The following is a 25,662-nucleotide window of genomic DNA, read 5'->3' as shown; positions in this document are numbered from 1 at the left end:
GACCCCCCCTGTACCCATGGAATGCATTAACATTTTGCGAATTCCAATTTGCGAATTCGCAATTCCCATTGATTCCTATGGGCCTTTTGGCCCTTAGGAATCAATGGGAAATGCGAAATCGCAAATTGGAATTCGCATAATATTTGCGATTCGGTAAAAAATGTGATTTTTACCGAATCGCAAATATTATGCACTTTCAATCATGCATCCCGTTTTGTGATTCCTTTTTTGCGATTCGGTAAAAATCGCAAATTAGGAATCGCAATAACGGACTTTGATGCATGTGGCCCTTAAGACCTTAGACACGCCCTCTCAGTGGCAACACTTCTGACACATCCCTTCACTGACAATGTGAAACTCTCCTCCAGAACAAATCTCAATATGTGAAAGAGTGGGCATACATGCTGCATGGGTCCTGTGCTCAAGGTGATGAATTCAAGGTATATACAACCCTCACCCCAAATAACAAACCACCAGAACCAGAGCTAGGATGATCACACTGTGAAAGTTTCCCTCTCAAACTGCAACAAACAAAGGTAAGAACAAACTCCTTACACCGCCATTGAAGCTCTGAACGTTCAAAGACAATGAGCGGCGGCCCCCTGCACCAGCTGAATGTCGAGTTTGAACTGGAAACAATTGAAGCACACGTAGGGCCTGCTTAGGATGTCCGCTCGTTGGAGGCTTACTGACCCACATTCTTGGTTTAAACTCCGACCGCTTTATTAGGCAGTCCGAGTTTGAACTGTCGGGTCAATCCGACTGGCTTCAGATGGGCTCATTGAGCCCGTCGGGTAGTCGGATCCACCATATAGTCCCTTACTGATGGTGTTTCCGCCATCGGAATTATGATATAGGTTTCCAACAGGCTTTCCACGTCGGCTTTTCTGAAATTGAAAGCCTATCAGGAAACGATTTTTGGAGGCCACTAGCAGGGCCCCTTTTACTCTGTGGCCTCCGGTTGTGGGCTGGGGGGTGCCCCCTGGTAAATACCTGCAATGGCGCCTGCTACAGGGTGCTGGGATTTACAGTAACTCTCATTTCTCTATGGGAGCTTGTGCTACAGCCAGCCGCACTGCCGCACAAGCTCCCATAGGGAAATGGGAGTATACAATCGCATCATATGCGGTCTCATCATTGTTGCAGTTTTGGACCACCGACTTGAGGTCGGTCGGTTTTAAAACTGCAGAGCCTCCGACCGACATCATAATCAGCCTCGTAATGTTTTTTTCATTATAAATAAATTCCTTATATGTGTATAACTTCTGAGTTGATTATGGAAATTAAGGGTTTCCTAACTCAAAATACAAAGTGCTGTGCACCACATTTCAACGACAATGCATGAAAGTTAATGTGTGTGGTACTGCATCATTTTATTTGATTTGATTTGATTTAGGATTTCTAGAGAGCGTAGATACCCTTGGGCGTCCCAGCGCTATCATGAAAGCTTGACAGTACTCCTGGAGATGGTTTATTGGGGGAACAACCAGGTTTTCAATATTCTGCGAAATGACAGAAGATTGTTTTCTTTGCGGATGTTAAGGGGTAAACTGTTCCAAAGCTTAGACGAGTTATAAGAAAAGAGGCGACCGCCAGCACGGACTTTCCTTATTCTGGGAATGCTTGTTAGAAACAGGGAGTCCGACCTGAGCTGTCGGGATGATTTGATGAGGGGTCTCAGTATTGGTGGACCCTTGCCTTGTAGGATTTTATGAGAGATGCACAAGGCTTTGAAGGAAATACGTTCTTGGACGGGAAGCCAATGAAGAGCTTTGAGGGAGGGTCTGGCTGAGCATCGAGATTTTGTTCTAGTCAGAAGTCTTGCTGCAGCGTTCTGGGTATGTTGCAGTTTTTGTATAACTGCTACAGGTGCCCCTAGGTATAGGGCGTTTCCATAGTCTAATCTAGACAAGATGAGGCCCTGAATCAGAATTTTTCTGGATTGGGGGGGAATGAGCGGTAGGATCTTACGGGCTGCTCGCATGAGCCCAAAGCAAGTGCCGGCTGTTTTCCTCGCTTGGGCTCTGAAGCTGAGGTCCTGGTCTAGCCAGGAGCCCAGGCTTTTGATTTCTTGTTTTGGTATCGGAGGGGTGCCCATGCTAGCTGGCCAGGCAAGGGTTTTGGGGAGTTTGTTTGGGTTGCCCAGCAGCATGATTTCAGACTTTTCACGGTTGAGTTTGAGCCTGGAGTGGCCCATCCATACAGATATCTTGTGCAGGCAGGAGACTAGATTATCCATTGATTGATCGGCCTGGTTGATGGAGACAACTAATTGAGTGTCGTCAGCATACATGACCACTTTTATGCCGAATGGAGAGGCAATGTCATCCAGAGGGGCCATGTAAACATTAAAAAGAGTGGGGCTCAGGGAGGAGCCCTGAGGGACTCCACAGTTCAAGGGAAGAGATTTAGAATGGCCGTGGCTATCGGCCACTTGGAAGGTCCTGTGTTCCAAGTAGGATTTTAACCATGCCAGAGCGGTCTCCGAAATGCCCGTTTTTCGGAGGCGGTGGAGATGGATGGTGCGGTCCACTGTGTGGAAGGCTGCGCTCAAGTCCAGGAGGATCACTGCCACTGATCCTCCTGCGTCAAGAATGGTCCTTGTTTCCTCAGTCACTGCCAGAAGGGCGGTATCAGTCCCCTGTCCAGGTCTGAAACCTGTCTGAGAGTGTCGAAGGAGATTGTTAGACTCTAGGAATGTTGAGAGTTGTTCATTTACAATTCTCTCAGCCACTTTACAGATGCCTCGGAGGAGGGAGATGGGTCTGAAATTAGAAGGGTCCAATGGGTCTAGGTGAGGTTTTTTTATGAGTGCGCGCACTAGTGCATTTTTCCAACTGTCGGGAACTGTGCCGCAAGAGAGGGAGGCATTTATCAGCCTTGTGAGATGGGAAGCTATAGTAGGGGCTACTAATTTAAGTTTGCTCATAGGTGCTGGATCATCTGGGGATCCCCTCTTCACCCGGTTGAGAGTGTCCATCAGCTTCTCAGTAGAGACGGGGAGGAAGGCTCTCAGTGTTGGTGCGTCTGGGTCGAAGGGCCCTGCTGGGGGGACAGTTGGGGGAGAGGTGTTGGGGAAGGTCATTGTGATTTTTAAAATTTTAGCTGAGAAGAACTCCGCGAGTTGGGTGCACCTGGCGCCGGTGGGATCAGCGGCTGGCTGCGGTTCAGGGATTTTCAAGAGACTTTTTACCACGCGGTAGGTTTCCCTGGAGGAGTTGGATGCAGCCAAGATTTTCTGTTCATAGTAGGAGGCTTGTGTCTTTTTGATCAAAGTTTTATATTGTTTCATAGCCGATTTATAGGTTTCTTTGTTGTTCGCGGTCCGGTCTTTTCTCCAGATACGTTCCAGTTTTTTACATTTTTTGCGGAGGTCTCGAAGTTCCGAGGTGAACCAGGGGGATTTGAATGAGTTTCTCTTACTAGGGAGCTGTTTAACGGGGAGAACTGCGTCCATCGATGATTCTATCCAATCTCGGAATTGGATGTCTGCTAGAGAAGGATCTTGGTTCAAGGTAGGAGTGGAAGCTATGAGCTGGTGGGTCCAGGCATCATGTAACTGTGCTGCTGACTTTGAGCACTATCCAGTTCTATATGCTAGGGAGAACAGCTAGAAATGTTGTTCAATCCTACCATGTTCAGTCAAACACTTGATAACCAAGAACACTATCAAAGGTAGAAAAAGGGACAGTTTCATCCCCACTAGGATGTAAATTTTCCCAACCATGGTGTTAAGACCTTCTCCGCATTCAATCCTCGTTGCTAGTGTAACAAGGCCCAAGGGTAAAGCAGGACAGGAGGCACTGCATTCATTAAAGATGATTTATTCCTGGATATTAAGGTCCCATCCAACTGCTTCCACTGCTCTCTTTTCTCTCCTTCTGCCCCTTAGATTCTGCATTCCATTCTCCTTGACAACATTCTGTTACTCCTAAGCAACAATCACTAAAATAACTAATACCCAAGTGCATGCATGCATTAATTGCACAGATTATTGGCTTTGACAATGTTTGTTTGAATCGTCATAGAGGGTGAAAAAGTTGAGTGAATGACAAAGCTAATGTGATCCTCAAAGTTCAATTCTGCATCCCAAATGATCCATAGAGCATTAGCTTGATTAGTAGAAGACGTTGGAATCACAAGCAACATGATGATCTACGGAAGATTATTAATACTTAAAAGTCTGTGCCTTGAGTCCAAGAATGGCACCTCAGATTTACTCTGTTTAACTGAAGGTCACTTCTATTCATCCAAATGTCCACCTGCATTCAGACCTTGAATAAACGCTAAAAAAGCGTTTTTCGGAATGTTTGCTCACAGTTAAATCTCGCTGTCTTCTGAGATTCTATGGGCCAGATGTAGGTAATCCAGATTTACCGATTCCAAAATACTGAATTTTACCGATTCAGTATTTTAGAATCGGTAAATGGGATGTAGGTATCCATTCGGTAAGTATTACCGAATCGGTATTTACCGATTCGGTAATTCCCATTCATTCCTATGGGCCTGAATGGGAATGAATGGGAATTATGGGAATTTAACTGTGAGCAAACATTCCGAAAAATGCTTTTTCAGCGTTTATTCAAGGTCTGAATGCAGGTGGACATTTGGATGAATAGAAGTGACCTTCAGTTAAACAGAGTAAAACTGAGGTGCTATTCTTGGACTCAAGGCACAGACTTTTAAGTATTAATAATCTTCCGTAGACCATCATGTTGCTTGTGATTCCACTAATCAAGCTAATGGTCTAAGGATCATTTGGGATGCAAAATTGAATTTTGAGGCTCACATTAGCTTTGTTGCGATTGTATACTCCCATTTCCCTATAGGAGCTTCTGCGGCCTGAAGGCCCATAGGAATGAATGGGAATTATCGAATCGGTAAATACTAATTCTGTAAAAGGGGGAACACATTGATGGGTGGCAGGGTGTCACTTTGACACCCTGTTGCACCCCTGAATTGTGTATGGGTGCACATGTGGCACACACACATGCCCTAAGGGCATGTATGTCTGCCACATGGCACTGTAATATTTTGCAAAAAATTGCTTCTTTTGGGGTTTTCAATATTTACTACCAACTTGTAGTTGGTGGTAAATAACGAATCCTAAAATGGGAAAAGCACTCATTTGAGTGCTCCCTACATTAAGGATTCGGTAATTTACCGAATCGGTATTTAAGAATTCGGTAATTCACTGATTCCTTAAATTACCGGACCAGTAAATTACCGAATCCTTAAATTAGGCCCCTTGTAGTGATTCAGGTACACAGGATTTAGTATAAATCTTCTTTTATTCCTCAAGATAAGTAGTACAGGTAATAAGGTGCTGCCAGCTTGAAGAAGAACTCTGGACTGGCTAGCACTCCAAGTACAACACATCGTGACACACATACATTCTAATTATGACATATAATCATTCTAACATTACCTAAGTGACACACAAGCAATCTAACAATACCTAACTAAATCTAAGTAATACAAGCACATCACTACACATTCCCCTCCTTAAAACAATAAAAAAAAAACAATTAAAGGAAATATTTACTTACAAACATAATCATTCAAAAATTTAGGAGTCACAACATTTCTCCCACTCCTGGTGGAAACTTGAGATTGCAACCCCTTATCAGCAGAAGGATTAGCATCACAAGAAATCTGAGAAGAATCAGAATTAATAATTTGGGGAATGGAAGAAAGAGATGATGAAGGCAAAGGATCAGACTCTTCAACCAAAGTCTCAGAATCAACCAGAGGAGTCAAAGGTTGAATAACTGCACTGTCCTTGTCAAAAGAATCTATACTAGAGTCTGAGACTCCAACTGGAGTCAACCACCAAAACTCACCAACATCGCCCACATCCCGCTTCTTATTTTTAAAAGAATCAGATCCTCTGGCAAAAGCAATCTTACTCATATGATGAATGGAACCATCATCTAACATAACAGTGTTACGCATTACTTTAGTAATTGTTTTGGGATCTGAAAAACGAGGTTGCAACTTACCCGTTTTCTTGGAAGACTTAACTCTAACTATTTGACCAACACCAACATGAGTATCCCTGGTGCCATGTTTTCCATCATAATACAGTTTGCTTTTGTCCTGGGATTTGCAAATGTTATCACTGACACTGTCAGCACTCCAAATGTATTCTTTACTCCTGCCCATCCACACAGGATTCAACTTGGAATAAGGAACCCCGCCTCTCATCAATCCAAAAGGACTTTCACCACAAGTTTCATGAACTGTGATTCTATACGACCATAACATTTTATCAAGTTCAACGTACCAATTCTTTCTGTTCTTGTTGGCAAGTTGTAAAGTTCCTTTAATGACTCTATTAACCCTCTCTACAACAGAATTACCTTGAGGATGATAAACAGCAGAAAATCTTTGCTTAATGCCAGCCGATTCCATAAAGACCTTCATGGTATTAGATTTGAACTGAACACCGTTGTCAGTTAGAATAGAAGCAGGTAAACCTTCTCTGATAAAACACTCATCCAAAAATGCTATGACAGTGTCAGTGTTTACTTTATCAACAACTCTCAATTCGATCCATCTAGAAAATAAGTCTACCAAGACTAAAACAAATTTGATAGAGTCATCTTGCCACACAATTGGTCCCATAATATCTAACGCTAATTCCTCCCATGGCAATTTGGGACAGTTAAGAGACGACATTGGAGGATTAAGCGTCTTCTGACTCTTATCTGAACATTCACATTGCACACAATCTCGAACAGACCTTTCAATCTCCATATCAACACCAGGCCACCAGTACAAAGCTTTTATAATCCTCTTAGTTCTGGATATACCAGGATGTCCCTCATGCCCTATGGAAATGATCTTCTGGCGTACACCTAACGGTGGCACAAGTTTGTCACCACGACACAAGAAATCACCGTCAACACTGAGTTCATCCTTGACCTCCCAGAATGGCTTAAACTGGATATCAGATTTAGCTTGAACAAACCAACCTTGGTTAATTTTTGTCTTGATTGTTTCAAGTACTACATCTTTGACAGATTCTGAGTCCCATTCTTCCTTTGACAGACCATGAGGATCAGAAAAAATTCCAGCAACACAACAATCATTCCATGAGTTCAAATCGATTTCCTTCATGGGTAAGGGTAACCTACTTAGGAAATCAGCCACCACATTATTTGCCCCAGGTACATATTGTATGGTATACAAAAAATCCTGAAGTCTCAAGGACAATCTAGCAATCCTGGCTGATGCCCTGCACAAACCCTCCATAGTGAGAAGTTTAGTCAAAGGTTTGTGGTCCGAACGTAAGATGAATTGTTTACCCCAAATAAATTTGCGAAAGTGTTCCATTGACCATACAACAGCAAGAGTTTCGCGCTCAATCACAGAGTATTTTTCCTCACAAGGCGATAAGGAACGTGAAGCGAAAGCTATGACGACTTCATCACCTTGTTCAGAAACCTGTGACAGGACACTGCCTAACCCAACTCCACTGGCGTCAGTGGTCAAATATGTTTTGGCAGAAGGATCAAAACCTTGTAGCATAGGTGCATTAACTATTGCATATTTAATTTCCTTAAATGCAGTTCTACATTTTTCATCCCATACAAAAGGTGATTTGTTCTTCATAAGAACACGCATGTGAAATGTTTTCTGTGAAAACTGATTAACAAACTTTGAGTAAAACTCAGCTAACCCAAGAAATGATCTAAGTTCATCCTTAGACTTAGGTTCAGGTGAGTTTACAATGGCTTCAACTAACTTTGTTTTTGGTTTTATACCTCCATCACAGATTTCATGACCGAGGTACGTAACAGAGCTTTCTGAAAATTTACACTTGCTGAGTTCCCCAACTAAACCATTATCAGCTAAAATTTTTAGAACCTTTCTCAGGAGGTTGTCATGGTGAGCTTTATCCTTCCCCATGATTAAAATATCAACTTGGAAAAAGATTGCACCCTTGATGTGTCCAAAAAGATTGGCCATTAACCTCTGAAATACTGCCGCAGCAGAAGCTAAACCAAATGGCATTCTTTTAAATCTAAAACACCCAAATGGAGTGGCAAACGATGTTAGATGTCTACTATCAGGATCAAGGACTACCTGATGATAGGCTGCTGATAGGTCTAGGGTGGAAAATACCTTAGCATTTTTGGTTAGAGACAACATTTCATCAATGCGTGGGAGTGGATATTGATCAACCAAGATTTGACTGTTCAAATATCTCAAATCCACACACAAACGGGCCTTGCCATTGGCCTTGCGTGCGACGACCAATGGAGAAATCCATTCAGCCGCCTCAACTGTCTCAATAATGTTAGAATTTAACAATTTATCTAACTCAGATTTAACCTCATCTTTAATGATGATAGGAATGTTCCTAGCTTTGTGGATTTTTGGGACTGCATTGTCTTTTAATCTGATTTGATGTGTGAAACCTTTCAGTTTGCCAATGGTGCCAGTAAATACAGAAGGATATTCATCAATAACCCATTTTTTAGTGTCTTTACTTATGCAAGAAACCAAAACCTGTTCCTTACTGTCAGGATCTAAAATTATGTGTAAACTTTTTTGATCCCTCCAACCTAAAACAGAAGGGCCATCCTTAGAAACATACAGTTTACAAGTAGCATGCATCCCTTTAAACTTAAAAATCAAAAGTCTGAACCCTAAAATCTCAATAGTATTGTCAGTGTAACTAACAGGTGAGATATCAGAAGGTTCCAACCAATTTCCAATTTGGTTCACAAATTTCTGATCCCAAACATGCTTATTCACAATAGTATAGGGTGATCCTGAATCCGCAGCAAGTTGTGTCAGGATTCCACCCAATGAAACTTGGCGGAAGGGTTTACTAGAATCAATGTCAGAAATATTCAACACTACTTTTTTTTTAACTACGATTTGTACCAGTAACACTTCCTCATCTGAGGATGAGATAAACTCCTGTCCAGTCTCTTGAATACAAGCAATTTTGCCTTTGGAATTCTTAAACATTTTCTTTTTACAAACCTTAGCAAAATGTCCCATGACCCCACAATTTAAGCATTTAGTGTTCTTAGCTGGACATTTAGGATAATGAGCAAGGTGAGAGTGACTACCACACCTATAACACACTGGATCAGAAGTTTTCTTATAATAATAATATAATATAAAGTTTCCTTTCTAGAATTAGCAGACCTGAAATCTTTGTTACTTTTAACAAAAGATTTCCCTTCAGAAATTTTGTTAACGATCTCAGTTTCTTTTTTTTCGCTAGAAAGAGAAGCTTTAGCACAACGTTCCGAGAGTTCCGCTTTTTTGACCATGGCGATAATTTCCTTCAAAGTTCCATCACCTTCAACCCATAACTTGTTTTGAATGGTTTTAGTTTTAGTGTACATGACAATTTGATCACGAATAAGATCATCATGAAGTTGAGCAAACTTGCATTTAACAGCTAATTTTCTTAGTGCTGAAACGTAATCCTCTACTGATTCAGATTTCTCTTGCTTGCGTTGAAAGAAGGAATGTCTGGTGACAGCAATGCAGACACAAGGAGAAAAATATTCATCCATATCCAAAAGTGCTGAATTGAAAACATCAACATCACCAGCAGATCTATCAGTTTTATCCAATTGGTTGTAAATTCTTAATCCTTCTGGACCAAGACCTAACAATAAAATTATTTTCCTCCTTTCAGGAGTGAAAGCCCCACTCACATCTTCAAGATTTGCAACGTAATTTAGGAAATATTCCTTCCAGTCCAACCAAGCAACAGGAGGATCACCAGGAACAACCAAAAACTCTCTGGGAGCATTTAAATTTAAGCCATTAACAGGCTTTTCACCAGATGTTGTGGCACTGTTAGTGTCAGGCATAACGATGTACACGAAATGTAAAGAAGTAGACTTGTATAACACTGTATATAAGTTTCTGTACTTGACGCAAAATTATTGCAGGCAGCACCTTAAATCAAACAAATTCTGTGTACACTAATGAATTAAAAACTGTAAATAATAACAAGGAAAAAATAGTATTAGTAAATACCATAAGAATAAATGTTCCAGGTATCCAGCTCGATCAATGATGTAAATGCGGTGAAATTGCGAAGGAATTGACAAGGAAACCAATCCAAAATGGCCGCCGGCGTGACCTTACGTGAGGTCGTACCTACAATGCACTATGCGGTAGGAATGACATAGAATGCAGTGACGTGCGGCAACAAACAAAGGTTCCAAAGAAAATGCTGCGTCGTTTGAAATCGCTGGTAGAGAAGCGAGGACGCCGAAGCAGTTTGCCAAACGGCAAAATTTAAAGGACGCTGGTATGAACGCTGGTAGGAAAATGTATTAAAGATGGTTTTTTCCTTTTAAAAGAATAAACAAAATCTCACCGCAATTGTTGTGAAGTCAGTTCAAGTAGAAGAAAGATGAATTTTTCCAAAGAAGGAGTTTCTTTAAGAACTGGTGGAGGAAAGTTGAATCCACAAAAATGAAAATTAAGCAGGATCTTCAAAAGGTTAGCGGTTTCCCTCGTCGCCAAATTTGTAGTGATTCAGGTACACAGGATTTAGTATAAATCTTCTTTTATTCCTCAAGATAAGTAGTACAGGTAATAAGGTGCTGCCAGCTTGAAGAAGAACTCTGGACTGGCTAGCACTCCAAGTACAACACATCGTGACACACATACATTCTAATTATGACATATAATCATTCTAACATTACCTAAGTGACACATAAGCAATCTAACAATACCTAACTAAATCTAAGTAATACAAGCACATCACTACACCCCTACATCTGCAAAGCCAATTGGCTTGGTAGTTTGGTTTGCCCTGTTCCCATCATGCACTGGCACAGGAACAGACTAATTTGCATATAGCCAGGTTCTGAGCTGGGATGGTGCAGTGAGCTAAAAAACGGTGTTGGATCTAGCCCTGATCTCTTTACTGGGTGAGAGTATTCTGCTTAATTCAGACACTCTGTCCATCACCACCCCTTGTTGTTAAATATTTTGTCCACCCTAAGCGTGGAAGGGTATACTCAGATGTGAGTCCCTTGCTCATTGCACCATCAGGATTCAAGCAAACCGGGCCGACGACGGCTGAAATGCCAGAAACCGGTCGCCGGTAGCTTGTTTCCTTCCCAGTGTAAGAATTGGCTTGGTAGTTTGGTTTGCCCTGTTCCCATCATGCACTGGGACAGGAACAGACTAATTTGCAGACAGCCAGGTTCTGAGCTGGGATGGTGCAGTGAGCTAAAAAACGGTGTTGGATCTAGCCCTGATGTCTTGACTGGGTGAGAGTATTCTGCTTAATTCAGAAACTCTGTCCATCACCACCCCTTGTTGTTAAATATTTTGTCCACCCTAAGCGTGGAAGGGTATACTCAGATGTGAGTCCCTTGCTCATTGCATCATCTGGATTCAAGCAAACCGGGCCGACGACGGCTGAAATGCCAGAAACCGGTCCCCGGGAGCTTGTTTCCTTCCCAGTGTAAGAATTGGCTTGGTAGTTTGGTTTGCCCTGTTCCCATCATGCACTGGGACAGGAACAGACTAATTTGCATATAGCCAGGTTCTGAGCTGGGATGGTGCAGTGAGCTAAAAAACGGTGTTGGATCTAGCCCTGATCTCTTGACTGGGTGAGAGTATTCTGCTTAATTCAGAAACTCTGTCCATCACCATCCCTTGTTGTTAAATATCTCGTTTAACTGTGGCCTGCTCAAAATCTCACAAAGAAAGCGAGACATCTTGGAATTATATTTCTCATAAACATTTCATCATATTGAAGATTAATATCATAGACAAGTATGCCACTTTGCAATTGCCCATGCACTGTACATTCTGGCACACAGGGGAGTTAGCAAGGGTCCTTGTGATGGTAGACTGAATAGCAGGCACTTAATCTACAAAAGCCCCAGATAACAAGTTGATTGACCTGAATTCACAAGTGGCTGCTCTGTTGTAGGAGTGCTGGTGAGAGTGTACCTGGATTTTCTGGGTGCGGCAATACCCAACCTGAATTTACTAGCTAAAAAATCCAGATGGTGAAGTCACCTTTGAAATGGAGTGCAATCTTTCCCAATCATGGTCCTTGGCCCTTTACAACCCTCTGCTACGCCACATAGGAGCATGTAATGCCCCGCCCATCTGGCACCCTCATCCCATCATTTTTGCCATGCTTCTCAATACCTTCCAGCACTGGTCCCTACTGTACACATTTACCACCCGCACAGAGCAGGTAGTACATTTGAATGTTAAACCCACCCCAAAGAGGTGGGAATTCCGTGCAGAATTCATGCTAATAAAGCTAGATCTCAGAAATACATAAATGTTCTAATATATAAGCCAGAAACGGAAAGTCCATCCACATGACTACCTCCGCACATTTATCCGCCTACCTCCTAAATCATAATCAAGCAAAAATGATAAATATAATCGAGTTTCTACAGTGTTATTAAACAACAGAAACATGATCATCGTATGAAATTAGCCTTGAAAATACTCCAGTTAAAAATATTACGTTCTATCCTCCTTGCTTTCCGCCAAATGGATGCAAGGTGCCGATTACAAGCAAAAACGGGTCACTCCTTTCAGTCCTGCAAGCAAGCAACATACGACAATTCACAGCTTACCAACTACCAACTTAACATCAACAAACATGGAGGCAGATTCCCAGAATCTCAAACTCTAAAATACCATCAACCCTTGACTGTGGGCAGCAACTAGACATGCTCTCTTCAGCAAACTCAAAAAAGCAGATCCATAAGCCTTCACCTGAAACCCAGCAGCATCATATGGCGCCCCAGGCACTCAGATATATACACCTCACTCCTCACATCTGGATAGATTCTAATATCATGAACATTTTCAACACTCTCACACATAGTGCTGTCGGAAGCAAAAACAAGCGAAATCATACAAAATATTACCAAATCTTTTGTAACTGTAATACCAAGTACAATACTCGTACAGATTGTATTTACATTCCATAACACAAAATAAACTTGTATTAAACGGAGAAGGTAACATAAAGAAGGGGATAAAGATTACTGGTTTAGTCGCAATCACATGATTTGTCACTTTGCACAGCTGCTCCATTAGAAATGATTCATTCCTTATTTACCAAACCCATTTTCTTCTACCCCCCTTGGGATTTAATTATGAATTATGAGCAGCATGGTACTAGCGGGGTGCAGACTCTGGACCCGTAATCACCAGTACATTGCAGTACAAGCAAACCAGTACTATTCAATTATGAGTTAACACCCCTAGAATGGGTACAACTATGGAGACCCGGTTTTACCGGCGGAATTCTGCACGTCTTTACCTGTTCTGGTGGGGTGAATACTTATTTATATTTACCACCTCCTCTCAGTAGGTGGAAATGTAAACCATGAGGTAGGTCTTGGAGGGGTTGCATACACCCAGAAGCCCAGGTTGCTAACTCTGCTCCAGCCCTATAGTACATTCAGGGCCCCATGCATCAAACTAAAAAACAGTTGCAAACTGGCAGATTCTCAGAATTTGCCCCTTTGCAACCAGTATTTTTGCATTTGGGATGCCATTGTGCAACATTCTGTTCATCATCTTGTGTGTTTTGCTGTTCACCCTATGTGGGAAGGGTATGCCCAGACGTGGGTCCTGTGCTAACTACGCCACTGGAGTCAAGCTATGCTGGCTGATGAAGGCTGATAGCCAGAAACCGGTCCTAGGATGCTTGATTCCAGTCCAGGGAAGGCATGGCTTGGCAGTTCGGTCTGGACTGTTCCCATGAGGCACAGGGTGAAGACTGATTTGCAAATGGCCATGTCTGAACTGGGGTGGTGTGATGATCTAAATAACAATGTATTAAGCCCAGATCTGTGACTGGGGGTGAATGTTTTGCCATTGTGCAACATTCCGTCCATCATCTAGTGTGTTTTGATACTTGATGTATGTGCCAGTTGGAGCCTATCTTGATTTGCAATGCAATAGGTCTCGCATTTGTGAGAGTTTAAGCTATTGAAATTTACAAAGCCAATAGCTCAAACGCTCATAAACGCGAGACCCATTGCATTGCAAATGCTTGTTTCATTGTGGCAAGGGTTCCTCCCCCCTTAGAACAGAATTGGGTTACACTATAACACCTTATAATGAATAACTTAAGTTTGGGAATAGCTAGAACAATTAATAATAATAATAATAATAATAATAATAAAAACATTTGTTAAGCGCCTGAATACACTAGAACAGTGCGTCTCCGCGCTAGGATGCGTTCCAACACTAGAAATCAACAACAGACCATGGAAATGAGAAGCAGGAGAAGAAGGAGACCATCCAAAAAAAAAGAACTAATCTTTCGGAAATAGATGGGTCTTCAGTTTCTGCCGAAACCTGGTTTCCGATGGCTCCATCCGCAATTCAACAGGAAGAGCATTCCATTGTTGACTGGCCAGTAGTCTGAAAGAGCGCCCTCCCATCCGTGCTTTTTGAATACAAGGTATCACAAATTGCATACTGCCCGTGGATCTTAGGAGTCGTCTAGGATGGTGAATCGTTAACAACTTGTGAAGATAAGTCGGACCCTTGCCATGTGCGATACGGTTACTAAAGCACATGGTCTTGAATCTAATTGTTCAAGTATTAAAACTAATAGTAATATAAAATCCAATCAATGGTCAAGTCAGATTTTAAATTACTATTTTGAAAATGACACTTTTAGAAAGTTGCCATTTTCCTTCATGACGCCTCCAGGAGCCCTTTTCTGAGTTATTGCCCAACTGTCACCTGGTAGCCTGCTGGCCCCCTGCAAGGCGGTATGAATGGCTCCTAAGAAAGGGAACAAAGGGTCCTTGGCTTGAGGAAGTGTGCCCCCCTCATGACAGGATGACTTAGGGGGGTGCCCACAAATTGCACAAAGCTCAAAGGGGGATCTCCTGTCATAGGCAGATGCATTTCACACCTGGGCCTGCCCCTGAAGTTGTCCAATTAGCCAGGATGGCACCAATCCCAGTGGGGGAAAAATCTTTTCCAGAACTGGTTGGCAAGGGGAGTTCCTCATTTCCCTAGACACACCTCCTCAGGGGTGTGAGCAGGGGAAGAAATGTTTGGCCATGTTGGGATTTTGGCAGAGTAGGGTACTGTGGAATTGCCTAGGGCAAACCCCCTATATATTTTTCTAATTGATTGGCATTTTAGGGAAAAGCAACAGTACACCAATGGAGGGAAAGGGGGATGGAGGGGAATGGTATAGAAGCAAATAAGAGTACAAGTGAAGACATCAAACCGATCCATCAGTAAAGGGTTACATTTAGGAGGGGGAGCAGGGAATGCACCATGCAGCGCATGACGTGGTTCAGAGCTAGTGATAAAGGAGAATCTCAAGTACTGTGGGAGGGACGGGCCCAGAGGGTGCAAATTGAGGTAAAAAGTGATAGTCGAGATATAGATCCGTGAAGGTGTTGAGGCTGTGTCTGCTCACCCTTGCCCCCACCCCCTTGTCCTGCAGAGGCAGTAGTAGAGGCGTGTGTAGGGTTGCTCCTAGTAATTCTTTCCCTATTAGCCAGGGAGTCTGCCTTTTCCACAAGCTAGTGACAGGCATAAAACTTGCACATCTGAGAAACTCCTTCAGAACACCTCTCGACCTCTTGAAAACAGACGAAGGACTGCAACTGTTGTTGAACCTGTGAAGAAACACTTGTACCAGGACAGAAGATTGGACTCCAAAAATAATTGGCTAACCACCTGTTCAGCTCCAGGAACACAAAAGCTGCAAGAACCCCACAACTTTGCTGTGCCCAGCTCACCAATTCCATCTGAATTTGCCCTGGACCCTGCTTGTGGCTACTAGGAGATTATGTCCTAGCTCCCATGTGGTACCCAAAAGGACCTAGACACTTGGCTGCTGTTAGGGAGTGCTATGTTTCACTTCACAACTGCAAGACTGGAAACTTAGAAACTTTTTCTGTACTTTTTGGAAAAAGAACCACCAGGAGCTACCATAGGAAAGCTACCGAGCCACAGCCGCTGCGGTTGAACTACCAGTCAGACTCAACTTGCTTGTTTGCCACGCCGAAACGATTGGGTCTAACGCTGAGCAGCACCCTGTCAATGGCAACACCTTCCTGGGCCAAGACTTCGGACTTCGCAAGCTTTGAGCTCTCCTGCTGCTGATGTCGAGAGCCTCAAACTTCCCCCGAGCTGAGGCGCCCACCGAGGTCCTACACTTCAAAAAGCTACGGTCTATGAGCCTTCCCTCGTAACCTTTGACTATGACTCGGTCTATTGAAACCAGTTAACTGTGATTAGCGCTTTCTGCTTTTTGATGCAACAAAGATCTAAAAGTCTAAAAAATCATGTTTTGTTGTTATAGTGTCTATTTGTTCCTTAAACCCTTGGGCGCTCATGACCAGCTCAGCTCGTCATGAGGCACAGTGGCACTGTGCTCATGACGAGCTGAGCTTGTCATAACAGCCTTAGAACATCCACGCAGGGATAATTCCCCTGCTGTGCTGGGCGTTCCATTAAACAGGAGTAGTCATGACGAGCTCAGCTTGTCATGAGCACAGCGCCACTGTGCTGCATGACGAGCCAAGCTCGTCACAAGCACTGCGGTGCCGGGCACGCCCCCTCCCCCGCGTCGTGGGGGAATTAGCCCCGCAGCAAAGGCGTTAACATTTTTCAATTTTTATAAATTGAAACTGGGTTTTATTATTGTGTGTTTTATACCTTTTAACTGTTTTAGTACTGATAAATGCCTTACACAATTTATCTAAGTCTGTGCTTCAGCTACTAAGTGTTGAGATCAGGTGTGAATGATTCCGACCTAACTGGACCTAGTAAGGAATAGTGCCATTATTAGTTGAGAATGATTAACATCCACTTCAACTAATAATCCAGTTTCTCACATCTGGCCTTGACAAGTCTCCAATTACTTTTTAGTTCTTTTTATGGCAAATATATGCAACAATCATTAACATTCAAAAGTAATAACATTTGAAAATGCCACCTTCTGCAGGTGGTTTGTGAATGTTTTCAAACATAAAAAAGGTGAAAATGACCCAGCTCAAAAATAAACAAAAAACTAAATGAAAGCAGAACTTGAAGCAAAGGCGCAGCAGCCTTACTAACATAACATATCATTACAGAGCAGAACAGAACAGGACAGACATATAACAGCGTTATGTACAGCTGTATATTCCTAAGTACATTATGTTTTTTTGGGAGCCCATCTGGTTTCTCAAACAGTCTGGAAGAAATTAAACGATTCACAGTTCATGAAGGTGTGGCATGTGTTTGGCTCTTCACAGATTAAATAATCAGTTTAAATAGGATCATGTACATTTTTCCTTAGCACAGGTTTTCATTTTTTCAATTCTGCAAAAACACTTTAGAAAGTAAGTTGATTTTGCTTTCGGCAGGCACTGTTAAGCATTTAAAAAATAATTATTTTATGACTTACCCAGCGTCGCTGCTGTTTCCACAAAGAAGAGCATCACGAGCTCCCTCCAGAAAATAGAAATTCTCTTTCCCGTTCAAAAACACAAACAACAAATAAATCAGCAGATTTATAACATTGAATATTTTTTGTCATTCATTGTTTCACATTCACAGTTTTAGTTATGCTCATTTACCAAAAACAACGAATACTAGACAATAAGGATTTTAAAAGGTTAGCCACAATGTCAGAAATCTCATTAACAACATAAAGCCTCTACCTTTTAAAATGTATCCTTCTGATTTCCTTAGTAGAACGAGTAATCGGTTTATTATCGAGTATCTGAAGAAAGGGCTACGGTGCACTTGTACACAGTTCAAAGGAGTGGTGTACAGACCCGGGGCAGAAAATAATGCATGCAGAGAGGAGTGGCAGGTGAGTTCAGGGGTGGGGCTATTTATAGTGTTCAGATGTAGTGTTCTTGTAAATGTGAGTCTTCAGCTCTTTCCTGAACTGAGGACGGATGGAGGCAGGCAGCCTGATTCACAGAGTAAACTGCTGCTCCTTGTCTAATGTATGTTTGTTGATGCATATAGACGCATACAGAGGAGGGGTACACACCTACAATTCCTTGCGAAGTTTACATAAAAAGCTTTTACACATATTTTGCTAATCCTGCATACCTGTACCCCTAGCAGTGCATATATATCATTATCCAACCAGTCAGAAAAAAATTAGTGGCTATTGTTTTCCTATTTTATACATATCTTTCCGTACATGTTATCAATTTCTTCAACCATCCCTCAAAACTACACTGATTGAATTTAGTGCATTTGAATTAATTTTAGAGATTCTAACAGACGGGATGCACCCTTTATCAAGTGGTACTTCAAAACATGAATACTATCAGTGGATAAAAATGGATAATGTTGGTAGTACGGACAATTTGATTTGTAAGACGTGGACATTAACTCGCATTTGCTAGTGACACATTCTTGGTGCAGTTCCTCACATTTTATTTTACCCACTTGGACATGGCATGGGCAAAATAGCATTTTCTATTTCACATGCAATATGCAGAAATCTTATGCAGGTTTCAAGTTTACCCATATTACAGCTTTGTCACATAGAAAAGGCATGTAAGAAACCTGCTTCATGTATTACCCATACAATTTCTAAAGTCACACAGTGAATGTTGCTAGCTCAGAGTGTGTGTTCTTGGCACACATCCAGTTTTATGGTTTCCAAAAGACATTCTCTGCTCAAACCAAGTTTCTCACTTGCAAAAGTACGCAACGAAGCAGAATCATTAAACATTACGTGAAATATCCATTGAAGTGCAGATTAGGTGACATTGTATTGTAACTGCATATATGTAGCACTTACACCACTTTATGTTTGGCAACATGCTGATCCAGAACCTCAAGTTACTGGTTAATCCGCTGGTTATTGTTTATTGTTGGTTATTGTTGTTTACTGGAATTAGAGCCAGATGTACGACCCGCCAATTAGCGAGTCGCAAATTGCGTTGCATTTGCGACTCACAATTTGCGACTCGGTAATTGGGATGCACAACAGTGTCTGAGACACTGTTTGCGACTCCCAATGGGGTCCCAAATTGCATGCCTCATGCGTTTTAATGAGGCTGTCGCAATTTGCTACTCCATTGGGTATGGCTGGCACTCCCAGGGATGGCGGCCTGCTGGGGTCAGCAGACCTCCATGTCTGGGACTGCTTGTAAATAAAGCAGGTTTTTTTCAATGCAGCCAAACGGGATGCATTTAACAAAATAAAAATTAAACTTTTCAGTTTCATTTTTTAACTGCAGGCAGTGGTCCCTGAAGCCATTGCCTGCACTTAAAAAATATTTGTGAATGCATTCACAAATGGGAAGGGGTCCTCTTGGGGCCCCTTCCTGTTTGCGAGTGCTTTACCACCCTCCTGAGAAGGGTGGTAAACTGCAAGTGTTTTGCGACCAAATTTGCGGCCGCAAAACATTCTTACATAGCTTAAGGAGTCGCTATTAGGAAGGGATGCCCTTGGAATGCCCCTTCCTAATAGCGAGTCGCAAAATAGAATTAGTACATGGGACACAGGTTTTTTGCGAGCGCAAACAGGTCTAAATCCCATTTGCAGACACGCAAAAAACATTTGTACATCTGGCCCTTAGTCTTGTGCTGTCAAGGAAACCATTCAATGCAATTACTCCAGTTTCTTTGTGGTAAATTTAATTAATAGGTGTTGGGTGTGATCATTAGTCAGGGTATGTGAATTCATGCAGATGGTTGGTGAAGTTAAGTAAATGGCCTTGAAAAGATTAAGTATTGTTAGGTTGCAAGAGTATGATTCTTAGTGGAGGACAGGTTTGACATTCCAAGTGAGGTGTGGAAAATATAGAGATATAGTAATATTTAGGTAAACCTGCATGTGATTTAGAGTAGGCTGTGCTCAGAGAAAGGAGGCATACAGAGGTTGTAAAGTAAAGAGAGGGTCATTCAAAAGAAAAAAAGGAGAGGCGACAATCAGATGTTAAGGTCAAAGTCCTGCAGTGTCTGTTGTTCAAGGTGTGGAGGTTTCTAGGCAGGGCCCCCCGTTTTTTAGGTTTCGCCTGTCGAAAGCTGCGCAAGCAGCCTTTCGCGCAGGCAAAATCTAAAGAGAACAGTATGTGACGTGGTCACCGCCTCTCTGTTCCATTGGCTAGCTCCATAAATGGAGGCTAGCCATTGGAACAGAGATCTGTCCGTCATAGCCGGAGCAGATTCGTGGGCGTTCCGGCGATTTTTAGGCTTTTCGCAACGTCATGAAGACGTGTCCACTGTGGGCGTGTACTTATTATTTTTTTACATGGCTGTTTTTCATCATTTGTTCGATCGTCCTGGTCCCGCATGGTTGTATCCCGCTGTCCGTTCCCCGTCCCTCTGTCCATGTCTTTGTTCGCCCTCCCCCCTCCTCCAAGCCCCCACACGGCCTTGCCATTAATCTTTAGTTTACTTCGCATTGACCACTCTTTCATTCCTGTAACCAACAGCCTCAGACTAACGTTCATTCGAGGACTGGGACTACGGCTCCCAGAATGCACCGAGCCGCTAAATAAACCCCAGGACTGGCACAGGTGAGTCCGTCTTGTCATGAAACATCACCGCATCAATAGCAAGTGCAGTAAACAAGGCTTGCACCTTACGGAATCTCGTCTTTTGCTCGTTTTCTGTCCTCTTCGTTGCTGCCTCGGGTTTCTCTCGAGTGTCCCAGATAAAAGCCCGCAGCACCTCTTTTTATAGCTCTAAACTTGAAATAAAACCAAGTTCGTGCCTTCCGCTGATTGGCGGATGAAAGCGGGGCAGTTATGAGACCCCTTCATCTGATCAGAGAAGGGGCGGCTCCGAAGAGGCTTTCACTTTCTGCCTGCCCCGCCCTGGGATCCCCCTTCATTTCATGGAAAGCTGTGATTTACAGGAAAAAGAAACTTGAGGGATAACAAGCATTGGAAAAGGCAATTGGCCACGCTTTTGCGAAAGATATTGAATTTGCCTGTTTGACAACATCTTTAAGCTAAATTGTAGAGCAGTGGGACTGTGCAGCATGCTAAAAGTAAAGGTAGCAAAAAGGCACAATGATGGGACACATCGTTTGTTTTAAAAGGAGGGTGGCTGTGTCAACAGGGACAATGGGAGGGAAGGAAGAACAAGGGGGTTGGAGTTAACAGGCAATGAGGCAGTGAGATAAAAGTGCTATTATGCAGTTGGCGCTGGCCACCTCATATCGCTAGTTAAACATTTGGGGGGAGCGCGGAAGGAGCAATACAGATTTTGTGTGGGTGCAATGTGCAGAAGGGGTGGCTGCAACCAGGACACAAGTCAGGGGTCCACGCGGGTGGACGGATTCTCCCTACTTATTTCACAGGGTGGCTGCCGTCCACCCTGCCAAGAAGTTGGTCCCCACAGAAAAAGATACTGAATTCGTCCCGGTGTAATTTCCAAACACCTGGACACTCTCAGCAGCGCCTGCACGTTGTTGTCTGATTCCGATCACAACAAAGTGCAGGAGGGGAGAGGGCTCTCTTATTTCTATACTGGCCATAACAAAGGCCGAGTCTCAGGGGTCATAAGCCTCCTTTTGTTGGAGTCTCCTGGCTGTCAGCAGTCAGGAGCCTCACACCTGATGCAAATGGAGCAGAGGGTTCTTTGCGTGTGTGTGGGGGGCTCTTTGCGTGTGTGTGGGGGGCTCTTGTGTGTGGGGGGCTCTTGTGCGTGTGTGGGGAGCTCTTGCGTGTGTGTGGGGGGCACTTGCGTTTGTGTGGGTGGCTCTTGCGTCTGTGGGGGGGCTCTTACGTGTGTGGGGGGCTCTTGCGTGTGTGGGGCTCTTGCCTGTGTGTGTGGGGGGCTCTTGCGTGTGTGTGTGGGGCTCTTGCGTGTGTGTGTGGGGCTCTTGCATGTGTGTGTGTGGGGGGGCTCTTGCGTGTGTGTGTGGGGGGACTCTTGGCTGTGTGTGTGGGGGGGGCTCTTGTGTGGTGTGTGTGGGGGGCTCTTGTGTGGTGTGTGTGGGGGGCTCTTGTGTGGTGTGTGTGTGGGCCTCTTGTGTGTGTGTGGGGGGCTCTTGTGTGTGTGTGGGGCTCTTGTGTGGGTGTGTGTGTGCAAATGCAATACGTCTCGCATTTGCGACAGAGTAAGCTATTGGCATTGTAAATGACAATGCCATTTATTTTTCTGTTTTCAAAACCAACACATAAATAAAAAGTTTGTCATTTACAATGCCAATATCTCTAACTTTTCCGAAGGCGAAACTGTTGCATTGTAAATGCTTGTTTCACTCTCTGTTGCTTCAGAAAAGTTGACAACAGTGAGATACAGAGATCTCAGACTTTATTCTGCCTTTTGTGTTAGTGATTTCCAGACTGCAAGCTCCATTAAAGTCAACAGAGTAGAAGTGTAAAAGCCACTGAGTCTAGAGTTCTCCAATCTGGGGGGCACGACACCAACTCAGGGGGGCGCGCACTCCACACAAGGATGTTACCTTTGTTAGTCTTTAACTCCACATCGCAAATCTTTTAATTGGCGAGCTCCGGTAACATAGGACTGGAGGGTGGAGGGAGGGGAAATATATAAGGCACAGATGTGCCCATGCTTTTGACTTGCGAAGAGCTGAGTTAACTGTCACAGGAGGGGGGTTAATTCTTAGAGCTGAAATGTTTCAGCTGCAGTGGGAGGCAGGGAGTCTTCTGCTAAAACCTAAAGCAAAGGAACTGACTTTAATTTCATAGCAGAGGAGACTTCTTGCCTCCCACTCCAGCTGAAATGACAGTCTGTTGTTTGCTTTCAGTTTTGGCAGAGACATCCTGCCTCCCACTGCAGCTGAAGCATTTCAGCTCTATGAGTTTAACCCCATCCTGGGAGGGTTAGCTTATAGCAGAAAGGAGACAAAGTTTCTTTTAAATTTACACAAGCAGGCACACAACACCCACAAGGCTTTAAGTTGCCAAAAGAAAAATGCCGGCCAGCCATGTGTTGTTTAAACAGCCTGGAAATTGCTTGTCCTGACACCAAATATGCTTATAAATAAAGATGTATGTATACATTTGTAATGCGACTTTTCTGTCTTTGTTACATTTTATTAGCAGTCATGGATCATTCAGGCAGGTCTAGAACACAATTAAAAGTGCTTCTATTTATATTTGCAGTTCAAAGTATGCACAGACAAGTGCTGACCATACAGCTTTAGGTGGCTGTTTATTTTTTATTTTTGTACTGCCTGGGACATCACAATAATGAGCTGGCAACCCTAATCACAAGACTGTAAGTTTGTTGCAAGATCAGCACATTTATTTTCTTCGCCCTGATCCTTGGTTAATGCCATAACATCAATAGTTTAACTTATATCTGAAACCCTACGCTGCCGTCAATACCCTGCTGAGTTACTTAAACTGTCTGGGAATGCACCTTGCATTCAGACAACTCGCTCCTCATGCTCGCCCTTCAGTTTCATGCTCATCCTGCACTCACAGCGATCATAATGCCCTCACACTGATCTGGATGCACTCACACATTCACCCGATTTCCCTGTATTCACAGTGATCACTCTGCACTCTCAATGCACTTGCGCTATTCACCCTGTACCTCACCCTGCAGTCACACGAGCACACTACTCACCCTGCACTCATGTGACTCTTCACTCACCTGTCCCCTTACTGCTCAATCTGCAATCTCCCTCAAATAAGAGCATCACTAACCATACATTCATTCATCCCACTCTGCACTTACATCCGCACACAAATTCATATGGTCACCTCATGCACCCTGCAGTCATTCCTCTTACTCTTCTCTCAAACTGTCGCATGGCTCACTGGGCACTCACATGGGCACTTCTGCCACCCACACAGCGCAGAGGTTTAATGTGCCTGCTACAAAGAACGTGTACCATGTAGATCAAAGAACTGAGTGTGAGTAAACAATGAGTAGTGCTATAAAAAAAAATGTTTGCCTGAAAGGTGCTATAGAGAGATGAGGTGCATTGTTGGTGAGGGGTAGTGAGGAAATTCATAGAGGAGGAGGAAATGGGGGAGGGGCGCCAAAACAAATCTTTGCACTTTGTGCGACGAGTGCTAGGGCCCTGGCTGGGAGTGTAAAATGTAAATGTAAATTGATACTTGTATAGCGCACTACTCACCTGCAAGGGTCTCAAGGCGCTTGTATGAATACCGCTGTGGAACCCATCCTGGCTTTCCCTGTGAGGCATCTATTCTTCGGCACCCCCAAGGTGGAGGCCAGGCATCCTTAGCGTTGTGGGGGCCGTTGTGGAGATTAAGCAAGCTATTGCCCAGAGTTGCAGAGTGGGACTCCATGATTGGAATAGGCACCGAGGCAAGGCGAGAATTATCAGGTCCATGGAATTTTTGAGCCCAAGACACGCCGAGGTGGGGAATTGAACTCTGGTCCCGGGCTAGACCTCTGCATCAGGGTCTGCCACTCTAATCATTGAGCCACACTTCTCCACCGAAGTTTGGGTTTAGTTGTGCCCCTGTACACAAGTATGTGCATGTTGTGCCCCATCAAGGTTTACATCCTAAATTACAAAAGGACACATTTACATGCACTGCAATCCAGTGTCATATCACCACACCCCCTCACAAACCTGCAGTTTACTAAACACTCTTATTGTTTCGAACATTATTTGCTGGATATGGCACGTGACATGTGCGTGGTGGTCGATTATGTAGTGTACCAGATTCTAGAAATTTCTCTCAGGTGAGGGGGGCCCAACATCTAAAAAATTCAGTTGAGGGGGCTCAACCTACAAACGTTTGAAGCCTCTGGTCTAGAGGGAGTTTAATGTCAAATTGAGACTTGATTTATTAGGAAGTACTGCAAAATCACACTCAACACTCGGGTATAAGAGGTATAGAGTATGAAGGCAGGATCAATAAAAGTGTATGTCTAATAAGAATACAGGGGCCGAGCCAACACATTAACAGGGAGATCCGAACCAAGCCATAAAAATACTTTCCATGTAACTCATGCAATAAACATGTAAAAATATGATAAAATCTCATCTATTTTCTAAAAAAGTGTATCTAGTTAACATGTAGAAGTGTTTCACCTTTGTACATCATAATATATCTCTGCATTGAGAAGCATTTTTTAGAGCAGATAGTTTTTAAACATCTCCCTAGAAACATATATTCTTCCCATTCCCTGCTGACAATGCCTTTAGTGAGATAAGTTGCAATTAAGCTGTCATGAGCACTCTATATGTAGCCTAGATTTTATTATACTTAGAGCAATATTATAGTTTACAGGTGTGTACCAAGTAACAACAGGGATGGGGAGAGAAAGGAAAAAAGTTTGTACCGTTGCGGCAGCACTAGTTTTGATTACCTATTGTTGGATAAAACTCATTAAAAATAAAAAAATAAAAACATTGTAGTTGCTAAATACAAAGACAACTAGAGAGATGTCTGCTTAGGGTCATACAATGTGGTCATTGAGGAGAAACTGGGATTGATGAACAAGTTACCTAACCGGTAGCACTTTATCAGATACAGAATCTATCTGACAGCAGGTTCCTTATCATACAATATTCCCCAGGTGTCAGCCAGGATCTGGAGGTTTTCGAGCAATACCCGTGGGTGCCAGTAGGTGGCATAGTTTGTGCCATAAATATTGTATGTGGTACGTATAAAGGCCCCGCCCAGCACACTAACATCAGTAACTTTTCCCACTTTCCACGCCAGGAATGCAGAGTGTTAGAAATGGGGTCTCTAGTTGGCAGACGTTGGTACC

The 25,662-nt window shown here is 43.2% G+C and overlaps 1 protein-coding gene across 1 annotated transcript in view; it reads right to left on the bottom strand.

Moving 5' to 3' along the window:
- Positions 1–25,662, bottom strand: part of SCN4A (sodium voltage-gated channel alpha subunit 4) — a 1,232,571-nt gene that overhangs the window by 530,800 nt on the left and 676,109 nt on the right. The window contains exon 8 of the mRNA XM_086923780.1: positions 17,414–17,477. Coding sequence (XP_086779906.1) covers positions 17,414–17,477 — 64 coding nt within the window. The remainder of the gene's footprint in view (positions 1–17,413; positions 17,478–25,662) is intronic.

Source organism: Lissotriton vulgaris, chromosome 5 (genome assembly GCF_964263255.1).
Source record: "Lissotriton vulgaris chromosome 5, aLisVul1.2, whole genome shotgun sequence".
In the NCBI taxonomy this organism is placed as follows: domain Eukaryota; kingdom Metazoa; phylum Chordata; class Amphibia; order Caudata; family Salamandridae; genus Lissotriton; species Lissotriton vulgaris.
The sequence above is the reverse complement of the archived record's forward strand: the minus strand, read 5'-3'. Positions and strand labels throughout refer to the sequence as shown.